Below are 21,345 nucleotides of genomic sequence, written 5' to 3' on the forward strand. Positions count from 1 at the left end.
CACTGGAACTAATTTCTGTGATGAACTACTTTCCAATTCGGGAGAAGGTACAATTATCTTATCAAGTTCTACTTTCCTCCCACTCACTTCTTTCGAGAGAAACTCATTCTATAGAAAGGATCCATTCTTAGCAACAAAGATTTTGCCTTCGTATCTGTGATAGAAGGTGTACCCAACAGTTTCCTTTGGGTATCCTATGAAGATGCACTTTTCCAATTTGGGTTCGAGCTTATCAGGTTGAAGCTTTTTCACATAAGCATCACAACCCCAAACTTTAAGAAACGACAACTTTGGTTTCTTGCCAAACCACAGTTCATAAGGCGTCGTCTCAACGAATTTTGATGGTGCCCTATTTAAAGTGAATGTAGCCGTCTCTAAAGCATAACCCCAAAACGATAGCGGTAAATTAGTAAGAGACATCATAGATCGTACCATATCCAATAAAGTATGGTTACGACGTTCAGACACACCATTTCGCTGTGGTGTTCCAGGTGGCGTTAGTTGTGAAACTATCCCATGTTGTTTCAAATGAAGACCAAACTCGTAACTCAAATATTCTCCTCCACGATCAGATTGTAGAAACTTTATTTTCTTGTTACGATGATTTTCCACTTCACTCTAAAATTCTTTGAACTTTCCAAATGTTTCGAACTTATGCTTCATTAAGTAGATATAACCATATCTACTTAAATCATCTGTGAAGGTAAGAAAATAACGATACCCACCACGAGCCTCACTACTCATTGGACCGCATACATCAGTATGTATTATTTCCAATAAGTCACTAGCTCGTTCCATTGTTCTGAAGAACGGAGTTTTGGTCATCTTTCCCATAAGGCACGGTTCGCAAGCATCAAATGATTCATAATAAAGTGATTCCAAAAGTCCATCATCATGGAGTTTCTTCATGCGCTTTACACCGATATGACCCAAACGGCAGTGCCACAAATAAGTTGCACTATCATTATCAACTTTGCATCTTTTGGCATCAATACTATGAATATGTGTATTACCACGATCGAGATTCAATAAACCATTAACATTGGGTGTATGACCATAGAAGGTTTTATTCATGTAAAATAGAATAACAATTATTCTCTGTCTTAAATGAATAACCGTATTGCAATTAACATGATCTAATCATATGCATGCTCAACGCAAACACCAAATAACATTTATTTAGGTTCAACACTAATCTTGAAAGTATAGGGAGTGTGCGACGATGATCATATCAATCTTGGAACCACTTCCAACATACATCGTCACTTCATCCTTAACTAGTCTCTATTTATTCTGTAACTCCTGTTTCGAGTTACTAATCTTAGCAATCGAACAAGTATCAAATACACAAGGGTTACTATGAACACTACTAAAGTACGCATCAATAATCTATATATCAAATATACCTTTGTTCACTTTGCCATCCTTCTTATCCACCAACTATTTGGGGGTAGTTCCGCTTCTAGTGACCATTTCCTTTGCAGTAAAAGCACTTAGTTTCAGGCTTAGGTTTAGCTTTGGGCTTCTTCACGGGAGTGACAACTTGCTTGCCATTCTATTTGAAGTTCCCTTTCTTTCCCTTTTCCCTTTTCTTGAAGCTAGTGGTCTTGTTTAATCATCATCATTTGATGCTTTTTCTTGATTTCTACCTTCGTCAATTTCAGCATCACGAAGAGCTCGGGAATCATTTTCGTCCTCCCTTGCGTACTATAGTTCATCGCGAAGTTCTAGTAACTTGGTGATGATGACTAGAGAACTCTGTCAATCACTATCCTATCTGGAAGATTAACTCCCACTTGATTCAAGCGATTGTAGTACCCAGACATTCTGAGTACATGCTCACTAGTTGAGCAATTCTCCTCCATCTTTTAAGCAAAGTACTTATCAGAGGTCTCATACCTCTTGACACGGCATGAGTCTGAAATACCAATTTCAGCTCTTGGAACATCTCATATGCTCTGTGACGTTTCAAAAACGTTTTTGAAGTCCCGATTCTAAGCAGTAAAGCATGGTGCACAAAACTATCAAGTAGTCATCATATTGAGCTAGCCAAACATTCATAACGTCTGCATCTGCTCCTGCAATAGGTCTGTCACCTAGCGGTGCATCAAGGACATAATTCTTCTGTGCAGCAATGAGGATACACCTCAGATCATGGACCTAGCCCGCATCATTGCTACTATCATCTTTCAACTTAGTTTTCTCTAGGAACATATAAAAAAACATAGGGAAGCTATAACGCGAGCTATTGATCTACAACATAATTTGCAAAATACTATCTAGAATAAGTTCATGATAAATTAAAGTTCAATTAATCATATTACTTAAGAACTCCCACTTAGATAGACATCCCTTTAGTCATCTAAATGATCACGTGATCCATATCAACTAATCCAGGTCTGATCATCACGTGAGATGGAGTAGTTTTCAATGGTGAACATCTCTATGTTGATCATATCTATTATATGATTCACGCTCGACCTTTCGGTCTCCAGTGTTCCGAGGCCATATCTGCATATGCTAGGCTTGTCAAGTTTAACCTGAGTATTCTGCGTGTGCAAAACTGGCTTGCACCCATTATATGTGAATGTAGAGCTTATCACACCCGATCATCACGTGGTGTCTCGGCACGACGAACTATAGCAACGGTGCATACTCAGGGAGAACACTTATACCTTGAAATTTAGTAAGGGATCATCTTATACTGCTACCGACGTTCTAAGAAAAAATAAGATGCATAAAAGATAAACATCACATGCAATCAAAATATGTGACGTGATATGGCCATCATCATCTTGTGCTCATGATCTCCATCACCGAAGCATCGTCATGATCTCCAACGTCACTGTGACACCTTGATCTCCATCATAGCATCGTTGTCGTCTCGCCAACTATTGTTACTACGACTATCACTACCACTTAGTGATAAAGTAAAACAATTACATGGCGATTGCATTGCATACAATAAGGCGACAACCATATGGCTCCTGCCAGTTGCCGATAACTTTGTTACAAAACATGATCATCTCATACAACAAATTATATCACATCATGCTTTGACCATATCACATCACAGCAAGCCCTGCAAAAACAAGTTAGATGTCCTCTACTTTGTTGTTGCAAGTTTTACGTGGCTGCTATGGGCTTCTAGCAAGAACCGTTCTTACCTACGCATCAAAACCACAATGATTTTTCTTCAAGTGTGTTGTTTTAACCTTCAACAAGGACCGGGCATAGCCATACTCGATTCAACTAAAGTTGGAGAAACAGACACTCACCAGCTACCTGTGTGCGAAGCACGTCAGTAGAACTAGTCTCGCGTAAGCGTACGAGTAATGTCGATCTGAGCCGCTTCATCCAATAATACCACCGAATCAAAGTATGACATGCTGGCAACTGGCAAGCGGTATGACTATTATCGCCCACAACTCTTTGTGTTCTACTCGTAACATCTATGCATAGACCTGGCTCGGATGCCACTGTTGGGGAACGCAGTAATTTCAAAAAAATTCCTATGATCACGCAAGATCTATCTCTAGGTGATGCATAGCAATGAGAGGGGAGAGTGTTGTCTACGTACCCTCGTAGACCAAAAGCGGAAGCGTTATGACAACGCGGTTGATGTAGTCATACGTCTTCATGATCTGACCGATCCTAGCACCGAAGATACGACACCTCCGCGATCTGCACACGTTCAGCTCGGTGATGTCCCACGAACTCTAGATCCAGCTGAGGTCGAGGGAGAGTTCCGTCAGCACGACGGTGTGGTGACGGTGATGATGAAGTTACCGGCGCAGGGCTTCGCCTAAGCACTACGACGATATGACCGAGGTGGAAATCTATGGAGGGGGGCACCACACATGGCTAAACAATCAACTTGTGTGTTCTAGGGTGCCCCCTGCCCCCGTATATAAATGAGGGAGGGAGGAGGAGGTGCGCCAAGGGGGGGCAATCCTACTCCAAGATGGTTTGCCCCCTCCCCCTTTCCTATTCCAACAAGGAGAAGGTGGAAGGAGGAGGTGGAGAGAAGGAAGGACAAGGGGGCGCCGCCCCCTCCCCTTGTCCAATTCAGACTAGGGCAAGGGGGCGCGCGCCACCTCCTGGCCGGCCCTCTCTCTTCTCCACTAAGTCCCATGAGGCCCAATAGCTTCCTTTGGGGGGGGGGGGGTTCCGGTAACCCCCGGTACTCCGGTTTTATCCGAAACTTATCCGGAACACTTCTGGTGTCCGAATATAGTCGTCCAATATATCCTTTATGTCTCAACCATTTTGAGACTCCTCGTCATGTCCGTGATCACATCCGGGACTCTGAACAATCTTCGGTACATCATATCACATAGACTCATAATACCAATCGTCATCGAATGTTAAGCGTGCGGACCCTACGGGTTCAAGAACTATGTAGACATGACCGAGACTCACTTCTGGTCAATAACCAACAGCAGAACCTAGATGCTCATATTGGTTCCTACATATTCTACGAAGATCTTTATCGGTCAAACCGCATAACAACATATGTTGTTCCCTTTGTCATCGGTATGATACTTGCCCGAGATTTGATCGTTGGTATCTCAATATCTAGTTCAATCTCGTTACCGGCAAGTCTCTTTACTCGTTCTGTAGTACTTCATCCTGCAACTAACTCATTAGTCACAATGCTTGCAAGGCTTATAGTGACGAGTATTACCGAGAGGGCCCAGAGATACCTCTCCGAAACCCGGAGTGACAAATCCTAATCTTCATGTATGCCAACCCAACAAATACCTTCGGAGACACCTGTAGAGCACCTTTATAACCACACATTTACGTTGTGATGTTTGGTAGCACATAAAGTGTTCCTCCGGTATTCAGGAGTTGCATAATCTCATAGTCTGAGGAACTTGTATAAGTCATGAAGAAAGCAGTAGCAATGAAACTATAACGATCATAATGCTAAGCTAACGGATGGGTCATGTCCATCACATCATTCTCCTAACGTTGTGATCCCGTTCATCAAATGACAACACATGTCTATGGTTAGGAAACATAACCATCTTTGATTAATGAGCTAGTCAAGTAAAGGCATACTAGGGACAATATGTTTTGTCTATGTATTCACACATTTACTAAGTTTCCGGTTAATACAATTCTAGCATGAATAATAAACATTTATCATGAAATAAGGAAATAAATAATAACTTTATTATTACCTCTAGGGCATATTTCCTTCATGAATGTGATAAAATACACCTTCTATCCTATCGTGGGTGTTGTCATTTCCCCACAAATATCTGAATGAATTATGGCTAAGGGCTCACTAGATCTTTCAGCTTTAGGAAAGGGAGCTCTAGTCATTTTTCCCATCATGCAGGCTTCACAAATTCCATAATCTTCCCATTTAGAATTCAGAATTCCATAACTAATCAATCTTTTAATCATGTTCTTTGATATATGTCCTAGACTTAAATGCCATAGGTAGGATTCGGAACAATTGTCATTTCTAGCTATATTCCTCACAATGGAGTGGTTTTCAGCAACTAAATTGTCCATAGCATCAATATTGGAAATATCTTCAATATAATATAGGCCTTCTACACGGTTCCCTGATTGTATCGATTTTCCTTTTAGCAATATTTAACCTTCCCATTGCCAAAGTTAACATCAAAGCCTGCAGATTCTAGTCTAGATACCAATATGAGATTTTTCCTCATATGTGTAGCAAATACAATATTCTTAAGGAGTAATATTCCTCCACTTGGGAGTTTTAGATTATAGTTCCCAATTCCTAGTATATCTGCCTTTGATGTTGTTCCTAGATAAATAAATCTAGCTCCCTTTTGTATTGGTTCAAATGAACAGAAAGAATTCCTATCTCTTGCAATGTGTGAGGTGGAGCCAGAATCAACCACCCAACTATTTGACAAGGAAGTTGTAAATAGAGACTCTGAACATAGAAAAACATGTGACATACCATCAGGTGAAGAATTTCCCCTTCTATTATCCTGATGCTTGGACTGGTTGTTGTTATACTTCTTATCATCTGGCTTCCTCTTCTTAGTGCACTCAGATATGAAGTGTCCTTGTTCACCACAATTATGGCAGTTAAATTTCTTCTTGTCAACCATCTGATTTGAGTTTCTTCCATTGTAATCATTCCTATCACGCTTCTGATTTATTTTATCCCTCAAATCTGTCCCATATTTCCTCTTTTGCCAATTCCTCTTGCTTGAAGACTTGTCCTCACCAAGGTGTAGTTCATCATGTTGAGACCTTCTCTCTTTCCCTTGTGTGGACTTCCTGTCTTCTTCCATGAGTAGATGATGCCTTAGCGTCCTCATGTTTAGCACACGCTCAGTATGACAAAAGGATATTTTAAATTGTTCCCAAGAGTTTGGCAAAGATTTAAGAGCAACCATAACTTGAACTTCTTCAGGGAAAGGGTATCCAGCATTCTTTAGTTCCTCTACTAACACACATAATTTATTCAGATGTGCACTAACTGTTGTGGTTTCTGTCATCTTCGCAGTCAAAAGTTGATTCACCAAGCTAAGAACTTTGATAAGTGAAACTTCCCCAAAGTCCTTTTCTAATCTCCTCATTATTTTGCGAGCTGATTCCTCTGGTTCATATTCTCCGGCTAGAGAATCAGTCATAGATCCAAGCATAAACACTCTAGCCTTTTTGTTGTCTTTAGTCCACTAAGTAATTTCCTCTCAATAGCTTTCCTTTTCCTCATATTCTGCCTCGTTAGATGGTTGGTAGGCTTAGATTGAGTAATAATATAATCAATGTTCTCAGTAGTTAGGAGAAACATAATCTTCCTCTTCCAGTTAGTAAAATTTGAACCATCCAATTTACAAGATCTAAGTAACTCAACAAACACACTGTTGGAAGCCATTGGGAAGGGTGATTACCGTAGCAAAATTCCAGAAATCAATCTGTAGCAGCAGCAGGAACAAATAAGGTCATAACCTGCAGGTTCCGAGTACCCAACAGCAGCTCGTGTGGCTTGGTGACTTCCCTGGGAAGAGGACTTGGAGTAGCGGCGATTCCAACAGGTCAGAGGTCCCGGCTGGTTGATGACACCAGCCGCGGCAGGGACAGTGAGACGACAGCTATGATGGGGTCGGCGAGGCGACGGCCACGACGGGGTTGGCGAGGCGATAACCGCGGCGGGGACGGTGAGACGGCAACCGCGACGGGGTCGGCTAGGACGGCGGCAAGGTTGGGCGTCGCAAGATCGGGCGAGTGGTGTTGGCCAAATCAATTTTCATGGCTTGGTTCCGGCTATGGCAAGAGTACACAGCGAAAGTTTGTTTCCAGGAAAATACAATAGTTTGACGTCCTTTTTCCTATCTCAAATAAAGAGATATTCTTACGGCCGCCAAAACTCTTTACAATCTGCTCTGATACCAATGTTGAAAAAATAACATAGCACGAGTATATTTGTCTACCCTCTAGTTCCTCCGCCAAGTCCGTGGTGCAGCTCACAATGCGTATCTGAGGCTAGAGGATAGGGACATATTTATACTCATATTCCTGAATGTTCAAATATGTATCCAGATAGAATTCAGTTAGACTCCTAATCGAATTAACCAACCACGATCATAACCGATTATTTTCCGAGTCAAATTCCTTCTTATCCCTAAACACATATATGTGAGATATATGCCACGTTTAAATAGTATATGGTTTCTATTTAAACGTTTAGACTTATCAATCTACAGAGCCATAAATAGCCTAGCAAATTCCAAACTCATACTGTGCCCAGGCGTATAATTCCAGTACATATATATAGACTGTATTCTAGTATAGTTTGTACCCGGCTTTCTTGAGTAAATTTCCTCAAGTTCAATTGCAAATATTTGTACCAATCATTCATACACCAATTCCGTATGATTTCATTCATCAACCAAATCAATGTAGTATATAATGTTTTAGAAGACACCAAAAATTCCTACGCCAAAAACCTAGCATTCTCGGTTAATCAGGGAAAATTGGAAGAAAACAAAAAAAACAAATCACTAGAGCTTGGGGATAGGGACAAGAAAAATGCAGCATCAAGGGACATCGTTAGAGCCAGAAACCAGAGCAGCTAGGTCCAAAGGAGTTAGCCGAGGCTCAAGTGCAACCAAACTGACCACCACTCGCCGAAGAGAAACCATCCATATCGAATGACTCTTTTGTCTTGTCCCCAAAGCATCATATGCTAACATTATCGTGTGCAAACATCCTGAAAGGTCCAACTTCGACTTCCCTGCGATCCTCGCCAAAGAGCTCAACTCCTCGATCACTTGCGGTGAGCGCGGATTTTTGTACATCTTCACGTATGCTTGCAAATCCTACGACAAAAACTTGAAGAAACATACCACTAAATCAAGATGTTGCAACATTTCAACACTACTGTCATCGAGGACGTGCCCCCCGCAAAAAAAAACATTTCAACACTACTACCCCAAACTTTCTCCCTCTAGGCACAGAGTTGGGCATGGAAACATATATCATATGTGATATAAAATACCTTCGTTTATGGCATGGAATGAGCATGATCGTGCCAACATGGAACTAAAATCTCGGCTACGAATAAAAGCTAGGATCGGCGCAATGTGTGCAACGTTTTAAAGGACTAAAATCACTATGACTTCCATGAGCATATCATTTTCTTCTCCACTTTGATCTCTTGTACTCCTTCTTGACATTAGGCCTGCTAGTTGTAGCGCGTATTAAGAAATACTCTGCAAGATTATTTTCTTCTTTTCTTTTAGTGTGTTAAAGAAATTACAAAAGCCCCCGCATTTTTTTTACATAAGCTCATTGAAATAGTTATAGTTTACACTTCTTTAGAGCAATAATAATCCAGAAATGTTCTCATCTCTAGCCAGCAACCTCTCATTCATTTGTCTCTCCTCCAACGAAAGGCGGCTAGGGTTTTTGCTCCAGCAGGCGCAAGTTTTGTCTATCTGCCAGTGGGGGACTTTGGAGCAGGTTTCCCAGTTGTTTATATTTGTTTGGTTGTCATGTTTTTGTTGCGTTTGCCGTGTTTCCAACATGAGTGGACTTATCCCATGTTGTACCCATGTTCGAGTGTGCTCATGTATTGGTATTCTTTGGGTTTTCTTCTAATTAACCTTGAAACAATCCCATGGTTTCACAAAAAAAATGTCCTGCAGGAAGTAACATAGTAAAGCCAATACCATCATGCAAACTAATTAAGCAAGGCACTAAAAAAGGAGAATTGGACATGAAGACGACACGACTGCATCGATACGGCGTCACTATAGTGACGACCTCTACACGGGCATGGTCTAGGCAAAATCGATGTGCGCTAGGTGGGCTTCCTTCGGTCTTGGCAAAACCGGTGGACTCATTGCCGATGACATCCTCTGACATCCGTAAGGTGCATCACCCACATATGCAACTCCGTCATAGTGCATTTTAGTGTACCATCGCCTTTTTGCGGTTTCATCATCCACGACCACTACGCCATCAACCATGACTACCGCGACCACGACTACATCACCATGATCATCGGCTACCTCAACATCTACATACAAAGCTATGTCTGAGCTACTAACCAGCAACAACTCTAGATACCAGTGTCCACGTCGTCACTAGCGTCCATGCCACTCCCGCCGCGACTGCAGGAGGGAATAGGGGACAGACAGGGAAGACACCAGAAGGGGATGCAATCACTGCCCTAGGTGCCGACCCATTAGAGGCGCAGTTGATGATGGCGCAACAGAGAAGATGACGAAAGCACAAGACTTCAAGTTCAGTCGTAATTGTTCACTTCGCTCCCGCTGCGATTGAGGGGGGAGGTTAGAAGTATAATTGAGTTTAAATACAGAGATAAGGAGATAGAGATAGGATATGTTTAAACATCTATTACTTGTCTTGTTTCAAGTCTCTCTCTCATATCGCACTTCTATATATACCTCGTACGAGGGTTAGATCAATACAACACAAATATTAGCATTCTACAATTTCTACACGCTACACCTGGGAAAGTACGGCCACGAGTGGTCACCATTGATGGGACACATGATACCCACAGGAAGCATGTGCTGCCATCTCGTGCCACGATGGCGTCGTCCCATTGATCGAGCCGAGAGGGCGAATTCGTTGCAACGACGAGGTTAGAGATTGAGAGGATGCAGGAGCTATTTGCAGGTAGTGACGGAGCTGCGCAGGAAATGCTGGAGGGGCGATAGGCAAATATATATCAATCTCTGAGGAGGGGACAAAGACTATACATTTTCTAATTAAGCACCTTCATTTTTTTTGGCCTTCAACTCTTGCTTGTGTTCGTCATGAGAAGGAGCCAAAGGTTCGAGTGGCTCCTGGACAACGAGGGTCAAGCGGCTAATCCACTAGATCGTACTCTTATTCATGGATGTAACCAAACATTGTTTTGTCAAAACAACATTTTAATTTAACGGCATCTGTCGAGGATGGTTTGGATAGCAAAATAAAGAACTGTATGAAATTATGTTAACAAGAAAACAAACTATATTCAGTTTTCGCAAAAATTCTCGTAAAACTCATCTTTTGAAAACCTTATACTAATTCTCCTAATCCAAACAACCACTAAGCTTAAGTTGCAACACTAGTATTTTTTTTAAAGGAGGTTGAAGGCCCCAGTCTCTTCATCAATACGATGCACACAACCATTTTTATTAAAATTGACGCTAGGCAACAATGTCAAAATTATCAATAAGCTGAATATAAGGCTGAGACGATTATGATAGATATGAAATTAACACCAATGACTTATGACTTGGTTCATGTCAGGACGTCAGGTCCTTCAGCTTCTTTAGAGCTAGCACTTGAAGATTGTAATGGTCACGATGGTTGAGTAATACAAGTTTTTACCTGGAAATAAACACCCATGACAAAGTCACTTGTTCTGCAACAACACCAGAGCGAGGGTTTTTCGCTGCAACACCATTTTTCTTTTTTGAGGGGCGCTGCAACACCAGTTGAGCTGCGATCTGCAAACCGCGCGCGACCCATTTTCGCCCCATCAGAAGCAAATCGAAGCTGCGGCAGAAAACCATTCCCGCGCAGAAGCAGAAAAACACACCAAGCCAGACGAACAGGCGGAGCCAAAGCCAACCATGGCTAGCGAAGCCCCTCGTCCTCCTCGTCCTCCTCCGCCCCTCCCACCCAACCTGCCACCTCACACCCCCTACTCCCGCGCGCTGCAGCAGCGCCTCTACCTCCTCGCGCAGCACGCCCGCCGCCGCCGCGGTCTCCACCCGGGCACCGCCACCTCCCTCCGCGCGCTCGACCAGCTCCACGCGCAGCTCCTCCTCAACGGCTTCCACCGCAAGCGCTTCCTCCTCGCCAAGCTCATCTCCCTCGCCGCCGCCGCCGCCGACCTCCCCCGCGCCGAGGCCCTCTTCCTCTCCTCGACCTCGTCCTCCCCGCAGCACCCGCCCGCGCCCGAGCCCCCCACCCTCGCCAACCTCCTCCTCCGCGCCGCCGCGGCGTCCCGCGCGCGGCCTCGCCAGCTCCTCTCCCTCTTCTCCCGCCTCGTCGGCCTCCACGGGTTCCGCCCCAACGCCTTCTCCTTCTCCACGCTCTTCGCCGCCCTCTCCGGCGCGGGCGCGGGCGCGGCCCCCCACGGGGCCGCCCTCCACGCGAGCGCGCTCGCCGGCGGGTTCGCGCTGTCCAACTCGCACGTCATGACCAGCCTCCTTGACATGTACGCCGCGGCCGGGCAGCTCGCGGATGCCAGGAAGGTGTTCGACGAAATGCCCGACAGGACGGCGGCGGCGTGGAACTGCATGCTTTCTGCTTACGTGCGGTGCCGTGAGGTGGATGCGGCTCTGCGTTTCTTCGGTGAGATGCCTGGGAGGGACGCGGTGGCCTGGACGACGGTGATAGCTGGGTGTGCCGGTGCTGGGAGGGCCGCGGAGGCGGTTGATCTGTTCTGGAGCATGAGGAAGGCAAGGGTCAAGGATGACTCGGTGACGATGGTTGCCTTGCTGACAGCGTGTGCCGAGTTGGGGGACCTGCGTCTCGGGCGATGGATACATGCACGGGTGGACCAGGAAGGCCATTTGCAGAGGACGGTGTCGCTAGACAATGCCCTCATCCATATGTATGTGAAGTGTGGGGCTGTGGAGGACGCGCACGGCATGTTTCTCGAGATGCCGAGGCGGAGTACCGTCTCATGGACCACAATGATTTCCGGGCTCGCTGTCCATGGTCGTGCCGAGGAGGCTCTAGAATTGTTTAACAGGATGGAGGAACGTCCTGATGGCACAACGCTGCTCGCTGTGCTGTCTGCTTGCAGCCATTCAGGGAAGGTTGACGACGGACGGCAATACTTTGAGAGCATGGAGAGAGTTTATGGGATTGCCCCAGAGATACAACACTATGGATGCATGGTTGACATGCTCTGCCGCAGCAGACGATTGCACGAAGCACTCGAGCTCGCGGAGACAATGCCATTGCAATCTAATGAGGCCGTGTGGGGTGCACTATTGAGTGGATGCAAGAGGGAAGATAATCTTGAACTTGCAGCCAAAGTAATTGATAGATTGACTGAGCTACAGCCTGATCGAGCAGCTGGGCACCTTGTGCTCCTATCAAACATGTATGCGGGTGTTGGTCAGTGGGAGCAGGCTCGGATTGTGAGGGAAAGAGTGGCTGCACTGCATGCCGGGAAGCCTGCTGGAGGGAGCTGGGTGAATCAAAACGAGACCAGCATGTTGGTAGCATGAGCTCAACAAATTGTTTGGTTTCACTCACAAAATTTCACATGAAACATTGGGGCTTTGTGTTCCACATTTAAATTCAGTAATTATCAGAACTCAAGGGAGCACTGCAACGTTTCAACCATCCGGTGTTTGCATTGACGTTTATATTGACACAGTAATAGAAAAAAGTTCAGATCTAGAGAAGATAAAATGATCAGTCTGCCACACACTTTCTTTTGACTTCTGGTGCAACTGTGGAATTATGCATCAGTTTCCATCTTCGCTGCGTCGAGGTTAGAACATGATACATTTGACTTGCTATTAATGGTTCTAAACTTCTGTTTGCGCTACTTGCCAGATAATAAGTTAATAACAATGCTAGAAATATGTATAGCTCCGTAAATTATAGTTGTAATGATGAGGTCTTTGAAGCGTAAACTTCTCTGTCCATCTTAATTCATTTTTGTAGGAAAAAGTGTCATGACAGCCCAGCCTGCTGTCACAGTAATAATTAAACACCAATTGAAAATCATAGCAGAACTACATGCACAAGCTACCTAGTTCGTCTCATTTTCCTTGCTAAATCTTTCTGAGAGATACGAAAGCAGTCTTCTGTTCTCAATTTGAACAATGCTCCTCTATGTAACCTATTCTGTACACTGTTTTTTTATATCGGCAAGTTGATAGTTGCTGAATCTAACTCCTCCTGGATAAACTGAAATCAACTATTCGTTGATAGCAGCAGGGTTGGTTCCAGTGTCACCCGAGAAGCTTATTGCATGTGCCAATGCCAATAGCAGCAGCAAGATGCCATGCAGCATGGATATAGGGTGTCTCTGGGAAGTAATCGTCGGCAATAAACAGCGCACCTCCCAAAAGAGATGACATCTTGTGCAGGTTATGTACCGTTCTGAGCTCTGGTTCAACTGATGCTCTCTTTGCGAAGGAAACCTGCCATGCCATGTAAACAGTTAGATTTATCCAGCAGTTTTCTTTCAGCAAGCCAGTTTGTTGATCATTGAATTGGTTTGTTTTAGACAGAACAATCTGCCAGGTCATTTGGATTACTTGCCTCCATCATTCCGGTGTGGACAGCTGAAACCATGAAAGGCTGAAACGGCAGCAGCAACGTTGATGCTGCCATCAGTAGTCCTGGGTTCTCATTTCTGACTGCCCTGGATAAACACTGCATAGAAAGCATATATGTTTGCTACGAGTGCAGATTCTGATAATTTGAACAGCCTTTCAGTGCAAAAATATGACTCACCAGCGTAGTGGTGGCAATCATAGTATAGTCGGCCCATCTCAGGATTTTTCTGACCTCACCTCGGGAAGAATGATACAGGCCTGAAGCTATTCCTACTCCAACCAGTGAGTTGGCGTAGATGGCAGCGTTCAAGTTCTTCCTGCGGCACCGACTTTTCTTATTAGATACATACTCAGAAATAAAAAAGACAAAGAATCATCTTGTCTCAGAAGATGTCTTGCCTTGGTGTCTGCAGTCCAAGGACGATGAAGGGTAGTGAGGTGACAACATTTGCAAAAGTTTCACCAGCATGCTTGTCACCTGATAAACACAAAACCGTCAGGCAAGAAGCTTCACTTGGCAAATAAGATACTGTGGCACCGGTTGCTGGGCAGACGGAATGGAAGCAGCCATACATGTAATGCCACAGTGGATGGGCTTCAAGCATGAGGGCCGTTGCTGCCACAGTCGTCTGCAGTTGTTGCAAACACAGGGTGTCAGATGGATGGCATCAGCTTAGTCTGGTGTTGAGCGCATTGCTCGTGATTAATGGCAGCTCACCGTATCAGCAGTCTTTGATGTTGTTGTGTGACCGTTCTACCGCCATTTTGGTGTTCACAAGTTGGCGAATCGGTGAAACTGGTCCGGACGGCTTCGCCTTCGCTCTGTGCCTGCGGTAGTCGACGAGCAATCTGTATGCCGTATAGCCCATCCAAGATGCCTGGGGGTTTTCTACCCCTCTGGACACACATTTTTGCCTTGCCCCTCCTTTAGCAGCGTACGGTCGACTTATACCCGTGAGGCCTGCAGGACGGAGTTAGACATGGATGAACATAGCCTCGGTCAGTTCTTCGCTTCATCTGGTGAGCTCTAACAATTTTCCTTCTTTCTTTGGTTGCGGCTGGAAGAAACTAATGCAGTAAGATTGTAGGGAGCGCACCTTAGCTATGCACGGCTGGCTACCCGAGATTGCGGCGGACCTTCTGCCTCTTCTCCGGCGGGCGTTGGTGGATGGCCGGCCGGCCGGCGACGGGCGAGGGGAATAAATAGCGTATGGATGTGAAGTTGTTGGAAATCCTGGCGCGACGCGAGAGACGCCAAGTCATGTGGGGAGCAGAGGATGCCGATTCCGAACGGATCTTCCCTCTGCTGCAGCGCGGCCGTGGCGCTCGGTCCGAATATCCTCTCGCCCACGGCGCGGCATCGTCAAAACTTACACGGAAGACAATTCCATGCAGGCAAAATACTACGTGGATTCTGAATGGCGCCAACCGAGCGATTAAGACGCAAAGAAAGTAAGAAAAAGGACGCAAACAAAGTTGAAAACTTGGGCTGGTGGAACTCGATAATACTACACACACCGAAAGAATGAACGGAGTTTTACGGACCCGGCTGAGTGCGCTTCTCTAATTGCCCCCCCTCCCCCCCCCCCCCACACACACACACACAAAAAATTTCAGTGGTGGGGCCCGCCTCACTTAACCAAATTTTAACCAATCAACTCTAATCACCCCGTTAAACACCCGTAATCTGTTCGTGAGTCTAGCATTTGCTCGGTGAAACTACGTGACGTCTTGCGACCGCGCCAGTTTCTGGTTGGCGGAGGCGTCAAAGGTACCACGAAAAACGAAACTTTGGCAAGCCTCCTAAGAGGCTGGGTAATTACTGGAAATGCATCTACTCTCTCCATCAGTATATATAGTAATACAATTCATCACCTAATAAGCTATTCTTTACCCGAGGTAATTTTACGGTTGTTTCATAAATAAATTACATTTGAAATACATTTAGTTACATTTGTATTGATTCACTATGTTACTCCCTCCTTAGACTAGCCATAATGGGTAGTAACATAGACTAGTAACATGCCTCTATAGTGGGGAGTAACATATATGTGGTAACATACAACATTTCATTCATTAGATTATAGACACATCTTGCCTTGATATGTGTGTCGTTGCTCATACTACTAGTAACTAGCTATGTTGTCATTTTCCTCTCTTTCTTCATTTATTGCTTGCCACATCATCTATTTTATCTAAATATGCGTGATGTTACTATCTATATTACTCCCATTGTGGGTAGTTTTAGAGCAAGTACAATAGGTCCCAGTCAGCAGGCTATAAGCCATTCCATGTCATCAAAATCCTACTTGGAAGAGACAGAAGGGAGGAAAGAGAAGGAAGCAGGCGCTTCACTTGCAGCCGGCTGAAGCGATAGAAACAAGAAAAAGTAGCTCGCATGCAGCCTTGGGAAAGCTAAAGCACAGACTTTTCATGCTCTCCCCCAATCACGTGGCCTTCCTTGCCTCCCTTTACATGCAAGTATTAAATGATACAGTTATTCCAATAGCTAGTTTACTGCCAAGCTATTGTATTAGTGGGCTTTAATGATGGCTCTATGTGACATGGCCTTGCTATATAGCCAGCAGCGGGCTCTCTTATTAACCATGCTTTTAGGCTAGTCATAGTGGGGTTAACTTAGATAGTAATTTAACACATCGCAAGACAATTTTGCTTATGTGGCAAGTATTTAATGAGGAAATATGTGCTTGTGGTAACATAATATATTACTGTAACATAGAGCTTCCCGAGGCAACATGAGTCTATGAACTAATAAATGAAGCCATCTATGACGCTACTATTATATTACTTTGCACTATGGAAGTAGTAACTTAGAACATTTCCAGCCGTGCCCCCAGCAGGCCCCCAGGCCGTTTTTTAGCGCCGGCGCCTAAAAACGGCCCAGTCGCGCCCCCAGGAGCCCGTTTTTCGCCGGTTTGGGCTGAAACTGGCGTCGGCGGACCCAGGCCGAACCCGGCACGTTGGGGGGCGCCGGGGAAACCGACTTTGGCACGAACGAGAATGGGTCCACCGAGTCAGCGACACGCCGCTTCGTCGTCCTCATCGCCTCGGTTCCCGCGGGAATCAATGCCAAGGCTGTTGTGTTGCCGCGCCAGTCAGTCTCCATTGATGCCTCACCGGCGGCGCAGTGAAGGTGCCGCGACGCGCGTCCCGCCTGCTCCCGCCACCCGTCGTCCGGCATGCAGATTCTCACCGCCCAACTTCGACTATAAAAGCTGACCTCCCCGTCGGTGAACGCCACAACTCGCCTTCTCTTTCACCTCGACTCGCCACAGAAACAACTCTCCCCCCTCTTCCCCGCTGACGAGCAATGGTTGAGCGATACCCCGGCGTCGCCGCGGCAGCAAACGGTTTTGGCCGCCGCCATCTCCACGAGCCCGAGGCGCGCCTCCTCTACGAGGCCGACTATCCGGCTCCCCCAGACATGCGGGTGCCGGGCACGTGGAAGTTGAGCACCGGCGGCGTCCCGGTACCCCCACTGCCCACCGAGGCTGAACAACAGGCCGAGATCGCCCGCATCCGCTCGTAGCTACCGGAGGCGCAACGAAACAAGCCGAGGTACGCCTTTGACAGCCACACGCTGTGGACGATGTTCTTCGAGCGCCGCCGCGAAGAGCAGATTGCTTCCACCAACGGCACCGTCCCCCGCGGCCGATACAACACCGACGTGTGGCGTGAATGGTGGGGCGTGTTGATAACCCTCAAGTATAGGGGATCACAACAGTTTTCGAGGGTAGAGTATTCAACCAAATTTTTTTAATTCGACACAAGGTGAGCCAAAGAATATTCTCAAGTATTAGCAGCTGAGTTGTCAATTCAACCACACCTAAAAGACTTAATATCTGCAGCAAAGTATTTATTAGCAAAGTAGTATGGAAGTAACGGTAACGGTGGCAAAAGTAACAGTAGCAGTTTTGTAGCAATCGTAACAGTGGCAAAGGAGAAGTAACTAAGCAAAGTTCAATATGTGAAAAGCTCGTAGGCAATGGATCAATGATGGATAATTATGTCGGATGCAATTCATCATGCAACAGTTATAACATGGGGTGACACAGAACTAGCTCCAGTTCATCAATGTAATGTAGGCATGTATTCCGAATATAGTCATACGTGCTTATGGAAAAGAATTTGCATGCCATCTTTTGTCCTACCCTCTCGTTGCAGTGGGGTACTATTGGAAACTAAGGGATATTAAGGCCTCCTTTTAATAGAGTACCAGACCAAAGCATTAGCACTTAGTGAATACATGAACTCTTCAAACTGCGGTCATCATCGGGAAGTGTCCCGACTATTGTCACTCCGGGGTTCGCCGGATCATAACACGTAGTAGGTGACTATTGACTTGCAAGATAGGATCAAGAACTCACATATATTCATGAAAACATAATAGGTTCAAATTTGAAATCATGGCACTCGGGCCCTAGTGACAAGCATTAAGCATGGCAAAGTCATAGCAACATCAATCTTAGAACATAATGGATACTTGGGATCAAACCCTAACAAAACTAACTCGATTACATGGTAAATCTCATCCAACCCATCACCGTCCAGCAAGCCTACGATGGGATTACTCACGCACGGCGGTGAGCATCATGAAATTGGTGATGGAGGATGGTTGATGATGACGATGGCGACGAATTCCCCTCTCCGTAGCCCCAAACAGACTCCAGATCAGCCCTCCCGAGGAAGATTAGGGCTTGGCGGCGGCTCCGTATCGTAAAACGCGATGAATCCTTCCCTCTGATTTTTTCTCCTTGAACGTGAATATATGGAATTGGAGTTGAGGTCGGTGGAGGTCCAGGGTCCCACAAGGCAGGGGGCGCCCCCCAGGGGGGTGGGCGTTCCCTGCACACTCGTGGACAGGGTGTGGGCCTCCTACGTTGATTCTTTCGCCAATATTTTTTATTAATTCCAAAACGTATCTCCGTGGAGTTTCAGGTCATTCCGAGAAATTTTATTTCTGCACAAAAATAACACCATGGCAATTCTGCTGAAAACATCATCAGTCCAGGTTAGTTCCATTCAAATCATGCAAGTTAGAGTCCAAAACAAGGGCAAAAGTGTTTGGAAATGTAGATACATTGGAGACGTATCAACTCCCCCAAGCTTCAACCTTTGCTTGTCCTCAAGCAATTCAGTTGACAAACTGAAAGTGATAAAGAAAAACTTTTACAAACTCTGTTTGATCTTGTCGTTGCAAATATGTAAAGCCATCATTCAAGTTTTCAGCAAAAAATATGAACTAACCATATTCACAATAACATTTAGGTCTCACATGTACTCATATCAATGGCACAATCAACTAGCGAGCAATAATAATAAATCTCGGATGACAAGACTTTCTCAAAACGATCATAATATGATATAATAAGATGGTATCTCGCTAGCCCTTTCTGAGACCTGGACGCAGTACATTGGAATCCTGAAGCACCACCACGAACGCTACCGCGCGTGCACCTGCGGTGCGGAATAATCTAACGAAAAAAATGCAATCTAAAAGATTATAAATCTGATGATGATAAGAAGATCAAAGATTATAAGAAGAGAGAATCTCATCAGACAAAGAAGAAGAAAGCAGATAAGAAGAAGCCAGTGAATAAGGCAAAACATAAATGCAGAGCACCCCTGAAGATCAAGGACTGACTAAACATTCTAATGCATGGCAAAAAAGATCCAGTCACAGTCATACTCAATATAAATTAATAACAATGCATGCAAATGACAGCGGTGCTCTCCAACTGGTGCTTTTTAATAAGAGGATGATTACTCAACATAAAAATAAATAGATAGGCCCTTCACAGAGGTAAGCAGGGATTTGCAGAGGTGCTAGAGCTCGAGTTTTGAAACATAGATAAATAATATTTTGAGTGGCATACTTTCATTGTCAACATAACAAGCAAGAGATCTCGATATCTTCCATGCTACATACATTATATGCGGTTCCCAAACAGAATGGTAAAGTTTATACTCCCCCACCACCAACGAGCATCAATCCATGACTGGCCCGAAACAACGGGTACCGTCCAACTAACAACAATCTTGGGGGAGTTTTGTTTGCAATTATTTTTATTTGATTTGAGCATGGGACTGGGCATCCCGGTTACCGGCCATTTTCTCGTGAATGATGAGCGGAGTCCACTCATCGTGAGAATAACCCACCTAGCATGGAAGATATAGATAGCCCTAGTTGATACATGAGCTTTCGAGCATACAAACCAGAATTTCATTTGAAGGTTAAGAGTTTGGCACATACAAATTTACTTGGAACGGCAGGTAAATACCGCACATAGGAAGGTATGGTGGACTCATATGGAACAACTTTGGGGTTTATGGAAGTGGATGCACAAGCAGTATTCCCGCTTAGTACAAGTGAAGGCTAGAAAGAGACTAGGAAGCGACCAACTAGAGAGCAACAACAATCATGAACATGCATTAAGATTAACCAACAATGAGTGCAAGCATGAGTAGGATATAAATCACCATGAACATAAATATCGTGGAGGCTATGTTGATTTTGTTTCAACTACATGCGTGAACATGTGCCAAGTCAAGCCACTCGAATCATTCAAAGGAGGATACCACCCTATCATACCACATCACAACCATTTTAATAGCATGTTGGCACGTAAGGTAAACCATTATAAGCTCCTAGCTAATTAAGCATGACATGAGCAACTATAATCTCTAATTGTCATTGAAACATGTTTCATCCATAATAGGCTGAATCAGGAAAGATGAACTAACCATATTTACAAAAGCAAGATAGGTCGAGTTCATACCAGCTCATCTCATCTCAATCATTTCATCATATATCGTCATTATTGCCTTTCACTTGCACGACCGAACGGTGTGGATAATAATAATAGTGCACCTGCACTGGACTAAGCTGAAATCTGCAAGCATTTAATACAAAGGAGAAGACAAGGTAATATGGGCTCTTGGTTAGATCAACAATAATGCATATGAGAGCCACTCAACATTTTCATCATGGTCTTCTCCTCTCAACCCCCAAAGAAAAGAAAAGAACTAAAACTATTTACACGGGAAAGCTCCCAACAAGAAAAAGAAGAACGGGAAATCTTTTTGGGTTTTCTTTTAATTACTACTACTACAAGCATGGAAAGTAAACTAGCTAAAAGATACAACTATTTTTTTTGTTTTTTCTCAAAGTTTTTCAAACACACAAGAAGAAAGCAGGAAAAGAAAATAAACTAGCATGCATAGTACAATGAAAAAGTATGAACACCGACAACTGGAATGAGTGTGTGAACATGAATGTAATGTCAGTGAGAAATACACACTCCCCCAAGCTTAGGCTTTTGGCTTAAGTTGGTCTATGCCCATGGATAGAAGTGACCCTCTCCGGTGTACTGAGGAGGGTCCTCGGGGTGCCACTGGTTAGCGAGCTCCTCTGGATCCCACTGATAAACAGACTCCCGATATGTGTCAAGTGGTGGCTCAGGCTCAGGGACTTGTGTCAGCTCCCAGTATGCATAAATGTCCTCGGGCAGGATGAGGTACGTGCCTGAAAGTATGTTAAACAAAGAGG

At 44.7% G+C, this 21,345-nt stretch overlaps 2 protein-coding genes across 3 annotated transcripts; one reads left to right on the forward strand and one right to left on the reverse strand.

The window, feature by feature from the left end:
• Positions 1 to 11,049: 11,049 nt before the first annotated feature.
• LOC123112140 (pentatricopeptide repeat-containing protein At5g56310) lies at positions 11,050 to 13,664 on the forward strand. 2 transcript variants are annotated; one of them, XM_044533066.1, is made up of 2 exons: positions 11,050 to 12,979; positions 13,429 to 13,664. In XM_044533066.1, the coding sequence occupies exon 1, from the start codon at positions 11,097 to 11,099 to the stop codon at positions 12,708 to 12,710; it is 1,614 nt and encodes a 537-aa protein (XP_044389001.1). In that variant the 5' UTR covers positions 11,050 to 11,096; the 3' UTR covers positions 12,711 to 12,979; positions 13,429 to 13,664. The 2 variants fall into 2 exon arrangements, with proteins under 2 accessions (XP_044389001.1, XP_044389002.1); XM_044533067.1 differs by having other exon boundaries at positions 13,426 to 13,561.
• Positions 13,132 to 15,284, reverse strand: LOC123112141 (uncharacterized). The gene is made up of 7 exons (XM_044533068.1): positions 14,873 to 15,284; positions 14,494 to 14,736; positions 14,349 to 14,404; positions 14,175 to 14,253; positions 13,954 to 14,092; positions 13,759 to 13,872; positions 13,132 to 13,637 (listed from the first exon to the last, which is right to left on the reverse strand). Exons 2-7 carry the CDS (start codon positions 14,682 to 14,684, stop codon positions 13,446 to 13,448), a joined length of 771 nt encoding a protein of 256 aa, XP_044389003.1. The 5' UTR covers positions 14,685 to 14,736; positions 14,873 to 15,284; the 3' UTR covers positions 13,132 to 13,445.
• Positions 15,285 to 21,345: the final 6,061 nt, after the last annotated feature.

The sequence above is a fragment of the Triticum aestivum genome, chromosome 5B, assembly GCF_018294505.1.
Source record: "Triticum aestivum cultivar Chinese Spring chromosome 5B, IWGSC CS RefSeq v2.1, whole genome shotgun sequence".
NCBI classification, from domain to species: Eukaryota; Viridiplantae; Streptophyta; class Magnoliopsida; order Poales; family Poaceae; genus Triticum; species Triticum aestivum.